Source organism: Ischnura elegans, chromosome 11 (genome assembly GCF_921293095.1).
Source record: "Ischnura elegans chromosome 11, ioIscEleg1.1, whole genome shotgun sequence".
NCBI lineage: Eukaryota > Metazoa > Arthropoda > Insecta > Odonata > Coenagrionidae > Ischnura > Ischnura elegans.
The window spans coordinates 57,029,880-57,047,204 of record NC_060256.1 but is presented as its reverse complement, the minus strand read 5'-3'; the positions used below and the strand labels follow the sequence as shown (position 1 = coordinate 57,047,204).

The following is a 17,325-nucleotide window of genomic DNA, read 5'->3' as shown; positions in this document are numbered from 1 at the left end:
AGGCCCAAGTGCGTGGTGGTTAAGTGTTATATCTGGTATCGTTTCGCGCGCATTGTCCTCGGTGGCGCCTCGCGGTATCTCGTTCAGTGTAACTTACGGCATTGACCGTAGGGGAAGTGGTCTTTTTTAGTTGAAAATCGTATCGCATGCGTTGAATATGTTTATTTTATACGATTGCAATTAGTTTGTAACGATGTAATTAGTTTATACGATTTATTGGCTCAGTTGTGTATTTCCTCCTGGAAAGTGGATACCGAGGACTGGTAGCGCCGCGAATTGCGATTTTGAAATATGACTTATATGCGCGCGGAGCGACAATTCACTTGATTTTTTCCCCCAGCAGAAAAGTATGGCGCATAAAAAAATACCTCTTTTTTTGGAGTTTAAAGAGAAGCAAAAGCATCAGCCGGATAAACCATTCGAGGCCTCTTTTCAAGGAAGTATTTGGTATTCATTTTTAAGCATTGTTTATATCAAGTTCATTGTTGCCGTAGTTAAATAGGTATAGAGTAGGCGTTAACAAAATATCACAAATAATACATAATGTAATCATACATACATATGAGGGGCTGCGAAGTCAAGGGGTACAAGTGATTTTTTCTCAACAGAGTTAGGTAAAGTTAATTGTTAGAAGAAATACACAAAAACTTGGTTGCCAAGGGATGCAAGTGATTCTCTGTTCTGTGCTGACATCGCGAAGAAAATCGAATGCGCTACTAACAATCTATCTTCTATCTATCACTACTAAAAAATCTCAATCTTGTAAGTATCTAATTTATCTCGTTTGTCTTCTATACCTAATTTCTGTGTCCAACTCTGTTTAGAAAAAAGAAATCACTTTTACCCCTTGGCTTCTCACCTACTCATATAATGTAATAATATTCGTGGGCCTAGGGGAATAGATGTGGCCATATACAACCTCGTCACCTGCCAACTAATCCTCCCCACGAACCAACCGTCAAGGAAGGAGTGGGGGAGTGCGGCAGACCACCGGTCGGTCGAAAAGCTGGCCACCTCAGACTGACCGCCGGCGTCTGCCCTTCCGCGGCCCACTAATTAGTCACCCTCGGCTGATCTGAAGCCGACCCCACTTCCCCTACAGCCCGGGTGCGACCGCGGGGGGAGAATTGGAGGGGGGACCGATAGAGCACGAGACACGAACACCTTTCTTCCCCCCCCATCCCCCTTCGTGAGCACAAAAAGTTTCCCCCGATATCATGTAACACGTATGATACGCTACACTTCAGTTAGAGTACAGTGGTTTAGATCGAGCCGATTCATCGCGCATATTTCAAATTGCATTATTATCATTTAATTTTTTTTCATTATTGCCAGCCTCGGTGGCGGCAGGGTATAGTCCTCGCCTGCCAAACAAGAGGCCGCGGCTTCGAGTCCCGTCTGGATACTTTGCCCGTACCCAGGGCATGGCTATCAGGGCATCGTTTGTGCACGTGTTAATTTTATTTTTTTTGAAAAACCACGCTATTATTATTAAACTATTCTCCCGATAAAGGTAGGTTTCCATGGAGTACTTAGAAGAATTCTGGGAGCCTCCCTTTCCATAAACCACATGCATCTGCAATTCACAATAAAGACCTTTCCCTTTCATTCTATCAAAAAAAATCCTATTTTCTTCCGTCCTCTCCCTCGTTTACCTATCATTCTACCTTCTAAAACTGTTTTAAAGATCCCCTCCCCGCTAAGTACTCGCTCCATCCATACCTTATGCCTCCTCAGTACTTCATCTAAAAGCTACCTCTCCTCACCCACCATAAAAGGTTTATATTCCGCACGGTATGTATATTCAAGATCTCATTCAATATTTTTTCTGGCAGAAAATTTTTCTGTTTGCAATATTTCCTGTAAACCGCTGAAGAAACTTTTGCACAAAAATTTTCTCAGAAGTTTTTTCCCTATAGAGAAATTAGTCTTTTGAAAAAACAAGGATAACTTGACATGGGCATTTTTTCCTTTCGATAACTTTATCCCCGATAAAAAAATATTTCCTACTAGGTAAATTAATTTACAATGGGTAATTTATTTGCAATAAGCCTAGAAAATTTTCCTAAGCTATTTAAAATTCATATATGCTATTTTGGGGTCGCACTTACCCCACCTTACCTTACGAACATTTAAATCCACAAAACGGAATTCAGATAGATCCAATACTAAAAAATTCGGAAAAAATGCTTGAAGTTTTCCAAATTGTTCACATCTTAATTTCATCGTTTTTAGTCATAGTGATTTACTTCACGATTCATAGAAAATTTAATAGACGTTTCCCAGAAATACCGCGTCATTTTCGAGAAGCGGTGGACGCGATACAGAGTAGAGACGCTCTTTTCCGAATCGTTGAAAACCGAGCCAGATGGGATGTCGAGTCCATCTAGCGGTAAGAGGGAGAACTAAGAGAAATAAACACGCAAGCTCAAATTACTGAGTGCGAACTGTTTCCGAGTTAAATGTGCCGGTAAGGGAGAACGAGGTGTTTGTCACGTTCTACGCTTTATGAACATCCTAATCTTACGCCATCTGCAATTATCACCCAATCTGTTCAATTCCAGAATCTCATTTACGCTACGAATACTCCATACATGGGACGCATGATGTATATGTATAAATGGACTTATGCATTCGCCATACAAGATCCAACTATCTGTTAGAATATATTTCGTATAACGGCTGAGTTAGCCTCTGTATGAAGCCATCACTTTTCCGGAACGTGGTCACACATTGGATTTAAATTTATCATTCTCCATTTTTTCACGCAGCCAGAGTTTGGCATTGGGCATCATTTACATGCTGATTTTGCGGGAATGAAGAATCTAATAAATAATCGGCAATTTGCTTATTATTTTTTTAATTTACGAATAGGGCTATTTCAACAAATATTTGCTCATTTTTAGAAAAATTAAAACGATTTCGCACTTATTACAAGACGAGCGATCAAAATTGCTTAATAATTGGATCCCAAGTGGCATGGCGACTTAAAGCTGATACATGGTTTTGATCCGAATCCCCAGAGGAGTGGTCCAAGTTTTTCCCGAAATTATGGTTAACACATGCTTTGTACAACTACACGAAATTGTTACAGCAAAATATTAAAGTTAAAATAAATCAAACCCTCACCAACGCACGCAGATGGAAGCTGTCTTATTATAGTAATATTTTTATATCACAATAACGTAACGATCAAAACCACCCGTAAGAGCTTACAAGAGGGTAATCTATGCGCATAAAGTAGAATCATGGCATCATTTGAGAATATTCACTCTGCGCTTTACTCCGAGTTATTCTGAACAACTTAATGAAATTTTCACCTTTTACAAAGTGGTGCATCTAGATTGTAAAGCCTACTCTAAATCATGCGTGAAAGCATAAGTGATCGTAAGAAATTACAGCTTTCGCAGATTGACGTTTGAAGTCGCTTACAAATGAAATACAAACACGTAAATCACCTCAGTTTTCTATACAAAATATATAATTACATGATCCATCTTCCGATATGGGTTCGATTAGCAGATATTTCATTTTGTTAAGAGGTGAAATAATCGCTTCCTTCATGAAAATTTTTCAATTCACCTCAGTTTCAATAAATACACCTCAAAAAATTCACCTCAGTTTTCTATACAAAATATATAATTACATGATCCATCTTCCGATATGGGTTCGATTAGCAGATATTTCATTTTGTTAAGAGGTGAAATAATCGCTTCCTTCATGAAAATATAAAATACGAAACTCAGATCATATAAATAGATGCGTTTTTAATATTTTTTTCTGCTTGGCAAGACAAAATGCCTCCAAGTATACCTTGGTAGTGGGATTCCTGATTTTTCTCTTACCTCTCGAAATACGCTGGTAGTAACTTGATCCCTGTTTATACATTCGGAACGTATGAAGAGATCAGTTCGAGGACACTCGGCTAAGAAACAATCGTATTTTCCCTCAGACCTTTCGTAATCTCTCTCAAGAGTAACATACGCGAGCAAACTTTTATAGTGGATAGTGGTGGTGTAATTTATCTGATGGGCAAAGGAATCAGATTGCTCCGGAGAGATAAAGAAAAGAGAAGATTAAAAAAAGTCAATGCTGCTCCACTCCTGCTATCACCGGCCATGTATAGGGGGTAAAACTATACCACCGAGACCCGATACAACACGATTAACCGCCCGGCGATGCTCGTGAAGCCGTTTGAGGATGGGAAAAACGGGAATTGAGCTTCTTGTGTCGGCGATGCTTCCTCACTGCGAGATCAAATTTACTTTGCAATCGTATCCGCAGCATCTGAAATTATCTAATTGTTATGGTAGAAACGATCGCAAAGATAATATAATCGGAATAAACTGCAGAGCCGATAGATATATAAGATGTTGTTTTTTCCACGCATAACAAGGGACCATAATAACTACGATAGTTTATATCTAGAATAGCTAGACTCCGACTAAGTAAAATAGGCTCTCCATATACAGATAACAATTAACTATAGTTGTAAATAGTAGCTGACTACTTGTAATTATAGCATTTTTGGCATGCTATAACTCATTCATGAATCAGTTACCACGCTAACTTTTCGTTTTGTAATACTAACTAATAGTTGTAGCGGCATAGCATAACAGTAGCATGTTCGAGTCCTTCACACTCTCCTAGTTTCCGGTCTGACCGCATCTCGCTGTCCTATGTGCTTGGCCTGTGTCCCTCGAGCGGGCGCGTGTATGATTAAGGCTAGGATGAGTGCTGTATGCCTGGTGTGGAATCACCCCGTGCCACACACCTTAGTGCTGGCTTGCACGGTACCTCGTAGGTGTAGATGAGCCGTAGGGTAACTTGACTGATAGGAAATGCCACTTCGAAATTTATACCATAGCGTCAATCGTTGTAATTATGATTACCATTAGCGACACTTCACTGGTCAAACTAATATTTAGAATGGGGGATCGGGGCACATTTTTAATGATTTGAGCTTTTGAATTCTTTTATATTTTCTCAAGCGTTTTAAACGAAGAGTACGCCACCACATATTGCAATTACATGCATACATTTTCCTCTATTAATTTTTTATTGGCGACTGAACATTAATGTCAGAAGCTATGAAAAGATGAATGAGTAATTGCTGATTCTACCTTTACGTAGTATTGAGATACGTAGCTAATGAGTTTAAATGGGGTGGAACATATGGGATAAGGCAGGGCAGAAGAGATAAAAATCCGATTGCTGAGAAAAATAATTTTTACTTTGTAACGACTGCTTCTTTTTCCTCCACTTTCTTAGTCTCAAAGACATCAGCAATTTTATCTGTTTTGCTTGCGATGCGAAGGACAAACTACGAGAAAAGTTGGCACCTACTGATTTTTTCCACAGCGCAGTCGCTGAATCAGTGCATACTTTGTGGTTTTATTTTGGAAGGACCTGCTTTTACTTTGGATGTATCAACTAGTTAGAATTTGCCGATCTTGGTGGTATCGGAGTAAATTCCTCGCCTGCCGAATCGAGGGTCGCGGGTTCGAGTCCCACCAGGGTATGTAGCCTCTATCCAGGACATAGGTGTTTGCGATCACTCATAGTTCTATTTTGAATTGGCCCTGTAGTTAGACGGCCACGGGTGTACTGTTTTTGGCGGTAATGGATATATGTAAATAAAAAGTTAATTCGTAACGAGTATCAAATATTGATTTCGTTGGAGTGGAAGGAATAAAAACTCGGCTTTTTCTACATGGTGATATATTCTGTCCGACCATGGTTTTAATACGGCGTAACATTTTCAAGCTCCAATGAATATGTAATATTAATCTGTGAAAAACCTTGAAAATGTTATGTTGTAACGAAACCATGGTCGGACAAAATAAATGACTATGAGGAAAAAGCGAAGTTTTTATTCCTTCAACTCCAATGATAGAGGATTTCCATCAAGTCACGCCTGCTATAATTACTCAAATATTGATTTTTTCCCAAAGTTATTAAGGTTAAGTAAGGTATTATATATGGTGCTAAGAAGCGTGCGAATAGAAAAAAAGTAAAATAGTCACACCGTCTGTTTTTGCGTCCTACCTTTAATCAAATGAGAATAGCGAAGATCGCTAAACTTTTAAGAAAGCTCGGTTGAGGGAAAAGAAATGAGAATTTCTGTTACCTCCCATACCATCGCTTATCTCAATAACGGTCCATCGCTACACCTGTTATTTAAGGCAGACACTTGAGTCCAATTAGTCACGATGGTTAGTCATCGTGTTTTTTTAACTCTGAATTACAACTGGCAGGAAACGGTACTTACGTATCAAGAATTCTTAGCATCATAAACTTAACGTCTTTATTGGGAAGAAAATTAAAAGAGAGGGCATTAAATCCAGTACGATTAATCGTGATTATCTCCTACACGATAGGCTAATACTTTAAAAGAAATTAAAAGGGACGTTCTTCATGGTTCAATGTAGGATAAGTCTAAAGAATTTTATTGAGAATTCTTCAAAAACTCACTGAATGAAATAAATTTCCCCTTCGTCAAAAAATTTAGCACTGATAAATATCGAAAATCAAGAGATTGGAATGATGTTTAGAATGAGAAATGGAAAATGGAGGCTACCAATTTTTTGCTACACGTTAATTTCAGTACGATTGATCGTGATTATTTTAGTTAGACTCACAAGAAACGTGAGAATGCTAGAGGAAATAAACTCCATCAAAATAGTAGACTCGGTAAACTAAGGTGCAGTTGGGTAGAAGTTTGGAAAAAGTCTAAAGTGTATGCTTAACAAGTCGCACATCGTTTCGCTGGATTACTAAATTAAATTCACTGACCATGCGAGACAGATGAGGAATGCATAAGTTGAAAGTAAGCATGATGACGTAGGCGATTCCGACGATACAAGCTAGACGCGGTCAAGAGACCACTATTGGTGTCATGGAAACGGTGAGGCCGTCCGAAGTGCTCATCATCTGTCGCCCATGGCAGAGATTCTTTACGCTCGACACAAACATCAATTCCTTGGCTACATCGGCACAATACTTGTCGTTCTATAAAACAAAGAGGGTGACACTGCAACGTCACGCTTGTTTAGCGCCACTTAGCCTACAAGTCCCGTTTACAACAACTTAACCAGTAATACTTGACTTTTTATAGCCCAGACCAAGTGAAATATTCCAGCAATCACAGTTCAGACTGCGCATCGGTCATGAAATCGATTTTGTTTGACTTCACGATAGTTGTTAAGACTGTCAATAGACAGTCGCACCTTTCTTCACACAAAAAAGTCAAAGAAAGTAGATATTTGCTGAAATATTGGCTAGGCAAATTCAAATTAGCTTGAGGACACTTTCAAGTTCCAACTCCCAAAGTCCCGCCAAGTAAGTTGAAATGTGAATGAGGATTTAGTTGCGGGTATGATATTTGGCGTAAAATTTGAGTACATTTTCTTTACGCTTTTTTGAACAATGAAAACGCCATATTTGGCGATACATTTGTAATAAGGACACTCATCACCTTCCGAATTCGATGAAGCTACCTTTCTGAAGTTGATATGTATATACATATAACCAAACAGTATAATTACGCATATACAGTAAAACCTCAACTAATCAAACCCAGGTTAATTGAAACAGTGCAAATAGGTATGCTACAACTCGCGCGTATGAACTAGGGAGGAATAGAAAAATGTGAAGCCTTCATCTCAAGTCATATACATACATGTACAAAGAACAATTGTATTAATCAGTCGATTTGCTTGAGTACGTGATAATAAACGTATGCTTAGCCTACGTATTTTGTTTGTAATTTATTTTTCGTATTAACTCATGAGAGTTGGTGATTTTAGGGAGGACAAAGGTTAGATAAAATGCATTAAACAGAAACCATACTTCCCCATTAATTTAATTGACCTGGGTTTCGCTGAATTTAAAATAATACGCTAATATTGGATACTTCCTTCTGCTACGAATTCCTTCAACTCCACTTTCGTCAGATAACAGTTGGTGAGATACGCGGGCATTAAGTTAAAATTGGGATGCAATTTAAGATACTGATGACCCTTTCATAATATTTTGCGCTTGATCTCATCGACCCAAAAACTCTATTTCGATATTATTGTTCATCCCAGCTCTTTATCTTATTCTGGTTATTGGACCAATTGGTCGTCGTGAGATTTTTTTGGGGTAATAAAATGAATAAGACATCCTTTTGCATTATTAACTTTGATTGCAGATCTGAGGAGGAGGTTATTGCCGCGGCGAATAATGAGGCCACCTGATTCATGCTCAAGCGCCTTCTGGGCCTCGAGCTGCGGTTGCCGCTTCATTAACGATATTTGCATTCACCCGGGCGAGACGGTTCAAGCTTTGTTCATAACAGCTTAACTTGACTCAAATTGGCTTAAATATGGAACTGAAAACCTGAAAAGGACGCCTGCTGGTTCAAAATAGTTAAAAACGGCTTAACTTTAACGAGTGTGGTCCTTGGTTTAAAAAAAAGCTCAATTTTCTCTTGAAGTAACGTTGCAGCAAGACAAATACTTGTTGTTATTATTATTATTGAAATAGTTAAAAGTGGACATATTTCCACGCGATAACAGAAAAGAAGCAATCAAAAGATAAAAAAGACACTTAATTCCCGATAAATTCCTTAACCTTTTTTTAATTTTTTTGTGCCCTTTGTGACCAGCACTTATATTATATCTTATATTGGTGATCAGTTTTCTCCCTCGAAGAGTTTTGTGGCTATTTAATTCCCAAGCTCTGCCCATGCTATTTCCCCGCAGACTATGCTATACATCCCATATAGTCTTCTCATTTTCCTTCTATGTTCTGAGGTCTCACATCCAAGTGCAATAAGAATTTCGGGATCTTTCTCACATTTTACATATTTCCTTAGCACATATCCAGCCGCTACACTGCAGCTATACGTTGCTAAAAGGGGTCTCGCAAGGAAAGTTTAATGATAGTGCCGGAGAAAGTGATGTGGACGGAGAGGAGGAGGAATGACGAAGTGCTGGACATGGCGGGTGAGGATGGGCAGCTTCTAGATGAGATACGGAGGGGACAGAAGGTGTGGATGGAGCGAGTAGGTAGCAGGGAGGGGATGTTGGAAACGGTGTTGTAGGGTAGAATGTTTGGTAAACAAGGGAAGGAAGAGAATAGGATTTTTGGATAGAATGAAATAGAGTAGGCCTCATTTTGAAAAGAAGAGTGAAGTCCATAAAGACTGCCAGAATATTTTGTAAATACTCCATGGAAATCTACCTCAATCGGTAGAATACTTTAATAATAATGTGTTTTCTGATCACTGTTACTCTCACACTTTTCTTTTTTTTCTCTTTTACTTTGGAACACTTGAGGTGAAACAAACAAAGCGTGTGGAATAAACAATATGATCAACTTATTTAATTAGCCACGAGCAAATTCCACAAAGCTAGCTCGCATACAATTGATGAAGTGCAGTGTTTTGAGTGAGCATTCGCGAACTGTGCATGGGCGCACGGAGTACTCTTTTTATTTATTTTCTCTATGACTTTGGTGTACCTGAGGTGTGCCAAATAATGTGAGTGGATTAGACAAAGTGACCAACTTTTTTTTAACAAAAAGTTTAAGTAGCCGCACGGTCAGCTGGCATACAATAAATTGAAAAATTGCAGTGTTTTGATCTAGCATTTGCGAGCTGTGGATGGGTGAAGGGAGGACTCTTCTTTGGAACCCCTGAGGTGTACCAAATAAAGTGTGATAAATAGACAAATTGATCAACTTATTTAATTAACCACGAGCAAATCCAGAAAGCCAGCTCGCACACAATTGAAGAAGTGCAGTGTTGTGATGGAGCACTTGTGATCTGTGGATGGGTGAAGGGAGGAGGGGTCGAGTGAGCATTGAGGGGAGGGGAACGGAGGAAAGGGTGAGGGTAAGAGGGGGAAAGAAGTGTGGTTCCCGTTCCACTGGCCCACTTATCAATGCTGCCCTCAGCTGTTCCTTTTATGGGGATCACTCGCGTATCCGAGTATATATCCAACCGTCTCTATTTAAGGACTGACTTTGTTGGTAACCTCTCCTTCGCAGTCCCGGCGTTCCTATCTCCTTAAACAGTCGAGAGAGCAATGGCAAGGTGCAGTCCGAACAGTGATATTGTACGAAGAGATGAATGGGGACAAGTGTCTTTTTTTGCATCAACCTGTATGTATTAGGGGGTGGGTCACAGCTTAGTACAGTATACCGGCGTGCTTCTAGCCTTTAGCAAGATGCACCCGTCTTTAAGTTCGCGACTTTCTTGGATTCTCTGGCCCCATTCCGCCAATTGTCGTTAAGAGGATGCATCACCGCCATTCGACCTCTCGTACTTTGTTTTTTTTTTCGTAAAGAATTACTTGTGACGTTGAATGAATGTTATCAACTTGTGAAACTTTCAGGGTGTATTGAGTAGGTACAATTTTATTAACATCCACATTTGCCTGAATCTCAATTTTTAATTTTTGCATGAGAAAAAATACTGGGGCGAAGTTGAAGAAATGGAATTTAATGAGTAATGATACTTCCTGGGTATATTTCTTACATAGCTGTCTCCACCTACAAATTCACCTATTTTTTTACTTTCTGTCGCAAACATACTGTTCAAGAAGCCTTCTCCAGTCTTCGAAATACGATAGATTCTTAAATTTAATTTTAATTTCTCACTCTGCGTCATAAAAATATTGATATAATTTATTATTTTTTCCATTTTTTTGCCTACTTACCGTCACTAAACACGTGAAAGATTCTACATTATACGCTATACAGTAAAGCATAGATGGTTCTGATTTGTTCTTGGAATAAATATGAAGATCGTTGAAGCCTGGAAAGATTTATTGCTACAATTGACAGAACAGGTATTCAAATGGTAACGTAATTACTGAAATAAATACTTGCAATTATACAACGGTTATAACATTTAAGATGATGTAGTATGAGGATTATGTAGTAGCATTGAAACCTACATCGTAATAAATTTTATAATCGTGCAAAATTGCAAGTAGGTATTTATTTCAATATGGAAAAATCCACTCCATCACGCTTGAATCATCAGATTTTATATTTATGTTAATTTCCATCACACCATAGAGTGCCGAGGTGAAAGTTTCCCAAACGCCAAAATTTACCCACGACTCTGACAAAAGCGGCCCAAGCTAGGGATTAATTAGGTGAGGTGATTTTGGCGATTATTGGACCTCCACTCCCCTTTGGTTAGATATCGTGAGATTTCGCTCGACCCCTCCCTCTAATCTCACGTGAAATTGTTCAAATTGCGTATTTTCAGTGGAAATACGTTAATCTATACATCATTGCGTTGGATTTGTTATTGATTGTCTGATATATTTATTTATGATTAGTTAAGACAAGTAGTAAAGATTCCTAAAATCATAATTTAACACTGTTTCTTATAGAAAAAAATACGTGATACTTGCCAGAACCTCTTCCCCTCGTGAGATTGGATGAGATTCGACTTGGCCCAGTATTTTCCATGAGGTTTCGTTTTCATATTCATATTTGACTCAAAGGGAAAGATCCACTCTATACACTCTGAAAAATTGGAATCGGTGAAGTCTGTTTCACACTAGTCATTCGTCGTAAAAATCGAACGCAAGCGATGCGTCCGTTTAAAATGTGGTGAAATGACACAAAGCTCTGGGTATTATTTTTTATATTGCACAAAATGGGTGAATCTGGATTTAACTAACGTAAGAAGACTCGTTCGTGCGTTACGGACATTTAAAATAAGGCTTCCAATGATCAGTGATAAGAATCCAGTGTTTCGAGTTGCGAATTTACCCCACTAAACGCCTCACGTAATTAATGGATACCCTCTTAGCTGTCAAAAAGATGTTTCCATTTGATAGCTGTCGAGGTGCAGATGCACCGTGTGTCTGGGTGGAGTTTCACGCGACGACTCAGATCAGGTGGCATACAGGTCACGTCCGTCAGATAGTATTATGGTCGAATATGGGCATGGAAATGAGGACGTAGAGAGAATTGCATCAGCCAAAGAGAAGTGAAAAAATTGAAAACCGTGACTCTAGAAGGGAGAACGTGAAGGAAAGGTTATTCGCGGCATCCAAGATAGGGCGTGATTAAGAAATTTCGCCTTCCCGGAAAGAGAATGATGCGGCTCTTTTGGAAACTTGAAGATGGGGAAAAAATAAAAATGTATGACATCATGCTAGGATGCGATCTTCCTCTCTACCTGCATCTGTATCGCTCGTGACACCGTCCCGACCACCAGAGGGGTGCTAGAGTTCGGGAGAGTTTCCTGGTGGTGTCGCATATGCAGGTTGTAGGAAAATTGCGTCACGAAATTTTAATCATGGATACCTGATGCTAGTAGGAACCAAAATTGCTGATGACGTTTAGGTCGATAACGCACCATTTATAAACTACAGAAACTTTGAGCCAAGCGATTCGATTGGCCGCGAGTTTGTTCTGTCGCCGGATGCCTTTGATACATCGTGGTCTCTGGCAGGCAAAGCTATCCAAGTCATGATTTGTCCATAGCATCCGGCAATAGGACAAACTCGCGGCCAGTCGTAGCACTTGGCTCAAAGTTTCTGTAGTTAAATAATGGTGAGTTTTCCACCAAAACATCATTGGTAATTTTGGTTGCGACTGGCATCGGCTATGTAGAAATTTCCTCCCCCATAGGATTTTTTTCTTCTCGGTAGAAACAGTAAATCATGGTTTCGCTAGTAGTGGGCCCTGGTCGCTCTCATAGCGGCAAGGGCATTAACCAATCCCTCTCTTCCAAACCTATCCCTTCCTTGGAGGTGTCGTCGCGCTCTCATCGCGGCGATGCCTCATATTCTTTTTCCTTCCTCAGTCTTTCCCCTCTTGAGATGGCGCAGGCGTAGAAGTCTCTGACTTGGTTCCCGGTCCTCGAGAGTGTACCCCTTGCGGGCTCGCCCTGGGTTTCCGATTCCACTGGCATCGGCTTTCCAGAGTTAATATTTCGCGGCACACTTTTTCTCCACCATGTATAACCGCATAAAACGCTAAACGGCACAAATGAACGATTACCGACCCCTGCTGTAATAAAAAACGGAAAGGACTAGATTGGACTCACCCTTCCTGATCAGCAAACTGGTCACTCTCCTGAGGGCCTCCCTCGGCGACCGATGGAAGAACTTGGGGGTGAGGTTGGGAGGCAGCGTAAGGGGCTTCCTGGCTCCCGGCCCTGGCCCGCAGATACCCGTGAGGGCGGCCGCTCCGCCTCCGACCACGGCCCTCGCGGGCCCGTAGCCGTGGAGGTCCCAGGCCGTGCTGCCCGGCGCTGGGGCCGACGTCAGGCGGTCGAGGTGTTCGGTGGACGCGGGGCGCGGCCTGTTGTGGGCCGGGTGCTGGTGCTGCGAGGACGAGGATGAGGAGGCTTGTTGGGCACCGTGGTGCCGGTGCCTCGGATACCAGCCCCTTCCCGGGCCGAGGCCTCCGGGGAATGGCGAAGATGAAGCGTTAGACGAAGTGGAGGACACTGCGGTACCGCATAGGCTGTAGCCAGAGACGTGTCCGGACCCAGGGCCTATGAAAGGAGAAAGACAGAACGGATACAGTCATTGATGGGCATAGGTTTTCAGTTGCTTGAGTTCTAACAAAGAAAAAACTATGTATTTATCCACCAATTTATTCTCGCGGTACAACAAGTTTCGACGCAGTCATCATCAGGTACATGAAGGATGACGCCGCTGCGTCGAAACAAGTAGTACCGCGAGAATAAATTGGTGAATAAATACAGTTTTTTCTTTTCATTTTTTAGAATGAACTTCCACAAAGTTGAACCTGAGACAATAGAGATTATGCTTGAGTTCATTGGTACAAGAAAAAAGGCCACTTATGAGCAGCATAATTCTTCGTAGAAGCTTTCAAAATAGCCAGAAAAGTGTACGAACCCAGGACCAATGAAACGAGGGAGACACGAGGATGCAGTAATTGATGGTAATGGCGGATCCAGAGAGAGGCGAGAGAAGGGCGATGAAATCTACACTAAATAAAATGGTAATTTTGTTCGGACCCCCACTACTGCAGGGAGATTACCCTCTATGTTCCCCGTTTAGTCCCCCCTAGTCCCTATCCTGGATCCACCACTGATTGAATGGCTTAGGTTTTCATTTGATTGAGTTCATTGGTACAAGGAAAAAGGTTATTTATGGGCGTTTTCTTTGTAGAAGCTTCCACGGTTTATGATTCATTAACCCTTGGGCTGAGGGAGTTCAAGATTTTAGCTGCAAGCCAGTGCAGAGATGACCGCCAGTGCAGGAGGTACCTCCTGCCGCAAGGGCTGGTATGTTTGAATTGAACCCCTTAGCGATCCTTATGGCAAGGGAATGTGCCCAAGTGCAAGATATCCAGGTTGAAATAAAATTTTTGTGTAAATACCACAGTCAGCATGCAAAACATATAAAACGTTCCCACACTTAGAGTTAAAATACACTTAGGGTTAGAATAGACTCTTCAGGTGGGACCACATAACCAGGTTGTCTGGACGTTTTGGAACCCCTACTGGTTCAATCTTCTTTTAAGAATGGTGTGAATATCCATGTACAATTAGGTACACCAAGGATGAAATCCAGTGTGAAAAAATCATTTGGCTTAGTGAGGATTCAAACCTGGACCCATGTCTCTCCATGTCTGATCAGTATTTTTATAAAGGTCCACCCAAAATAGTATGAACTGAAATGGAAAGACCTAGCCCATCAAAGATCATTCATTGTATAAAATATACAATTTTTCTCCCTTTCCACTAACTCCTGACTAAAAAGAAACCGATTTCACAGAATTTGACAATAACTTCTTTTTAATGCTGCATAGAAAGTTGGTATCATAGTTGTAGCTTGCACCCTCCAGCAAATGCAATAGTTAACTCTAGGTGATAGGGTAAATCCATTTTGGTTACTTATTATGACAAAATAACCCTCCTCCTCCCCAGACATATAATGGTACGATATGCCATAGAAAAAAGTTTTTATTTCACTTCCCAGGTCATTAGAAGAGAAGTGAGGAGGAATGTTTTAAACTTTTGCCATGAGTGGTAATATGAGGTTGTTGGATAAGATCCAGATGAGTAAAGAAGCTTGGATTTCACATATAGTTCCAATGAAAGGCAGATTTTTCAGTAAAGCCAACATTTTTGAATGTTAGTTACCCACATGTAGCTTTTTTTCCTTTTCATAAACATATCAAAACTTAATATCAGAGTTATAAATAAAGCTAATGCCAATAATTCAAACATTTGGCTAAAAATATAAATTAACTCACACATATGTTAAGCATAATAAACAATTTGGGAATATTTCTGTGGAGAATGCAATTACTATATTACATATTGGAAACAATCTTTCATCATTGTCACCATTGATTGACAATCAAAAAGCCTGATTTTGATACAGCCCTCTAATTAATGATGTTACATATCACCGTATCTATTAATATTTACGTATTTCTTTTTTTATATCCTTAACTACTAGATACAAAAATCTCATATGAGGCCTTTCCGTGCTGCTTTACTGATTAATTAGTAATCTCTGATAAATGGAAAATGAAATGAAAATTGAATAAAGCTCTATTACAGAAACCAAATAGTATTTCTCTGCGTCTATCCATTTCCCTGCGACTCACTCAGTCTGTTGAAAACATGGACTCAAGATTTACAGTAAAATTTGGGGGGATGATATCTAATGTACGATAGTTAGCTGCTACTTTTTTGTTACCTGGCATGTTATTGGTTCTAAATACAATCCAAATCATTAATTAAACAATCACCCACTTTACTAACAGATTATATTTGCAGAGAATATATGGTTGAGTCAGAGGAAAAATCAATTCCTATGCCTATATGATAAACTAAGTAATTCTCTTATCTCGCCCTTACCATTTGACCTGGGAACATGTATAGGCATTGTCGGTGGGGTAGCCAGGAATTTTGTCGGGGGAGGGGGAATCCTTAATCAGGTGGAAAATTTTTTAAGAACAGGGTCCTACGGAGAGGGTTTTAAACTAATTGAGCCACTTTTCCCTTTGAAAAAACTTCATTCGTCAAAGAAATCTTTTGTTTAGTAAAGATTTTTCAATATTTTGTTTTCTTTTGTGAAGCAAAAGTTATTGCTTTTTTATATTTCGAGAGGTGACGGGGGTTCTGGACCCTCCTGGACCTCCCCTTCCAAATATACCAACATGAAATCCATTGAGTCACAAAGAAACAGAATTGCACTTAGTTGCTTCACCAGTCTTAATCTAGTGCAAAAACTCTGAATCCCGCGTAGCTCCCACCCAATTGCAATCATGAAGAGGGTATTTTTCTGACCTCATATTATGAAAAGAGCTAATTTGAGATAAATGATTATTTATATTGCTCAAGAAATTTAGTTTCCGCCCACACTTCCATAGAATACTCAATATTGCAACAAATTTGAAGTAGAACCAGATGTTTGCATACATAAAACCATATTTGATAAAAATAAACACAACATACATCATAGCCTCATGAGAATAAACTCATAAAGATCATAAACCCAAGAAGCATTCTTGTATAAAAATAATTTTTACAAATGAAAAATATCTTAAAGGAAAAACATCTTATAAGGGATTAGGAAAGTTGCACAGGAGCAAATAACTAATTATACCTTAAATTTAATTCAGTAAAAAACTATACTTGATACCTATATTGTATAAACTTCATTGCAGTGATAGATAGTATTAAATATGTATTGAGGCTATGAATGATGATCCGTGAATAGGTAGCCCAACTGGATTGAACACCTAATCCTAAATTTTTCTCTTGTCACTTTTACCCAGGGGGTCCATTGTTATTCTAAAAGCTAAACATTCCTTATTACCATGCATTTGATTAGAAATTATTTATAATGTGATTGCACACCCCATACCAGTGAAACTCTTTAAACATTGATATAACTGTGGTGACTGACTGCATCAGGAATGATTCATTTTTTAACTTAACGAGAATGTCTTAATTTTGGTCGTTACTAAGGATGTGAAAGAGAAGAAATACTTCCCATTGAAAAGCCTTGCAGATAGGAAAGCAGAATGGAGATATACATCAAACTAATCTTTGGATTGTTAACTTATGATGATTTTGAAAATAATACAGAATTTGCTCGACAGCCAGATCTCGTGGGATCAATACTTTTTCCAACCATATTTTAACTATTCATGGATTTTTTCCAGTCAAACTAAGGACTTCGACACACATGCTGTGGCTATGGCAGGGGATGAGGCATGCCATCAACTGAATCTTCTTACATTTGCATTACATATAGACAGTGGGGTAACCAGGAATTTTTTATGGGGGGTCCAAGACTACAGGGGAAAATTTTT

General features: G+C 39.6%; 1 protein-coding gene across 1 annotated transcript in view; it reads right to left on the bottom strand.

Moving 5' to 3' along the window:
- Positions 1 to 17,325, bottom strand: part of LOC124167637 (titin) — a 222,146-nt gene that overhangs the window by 175,198 nt on the left and 29,623 nt on the right. Inside the window, exon 11 of the mRNA XM_046545616.1 lies at positions 13,064 to 13,516. Within this exon, the coding sequence (XP_046401572.1) occupies positions 13,064 to 13,516 (453 nt within the window). The remainder of the gene's footprint in view (positions 1 to 13,063; positions 13,517 to 17,325) is intronic.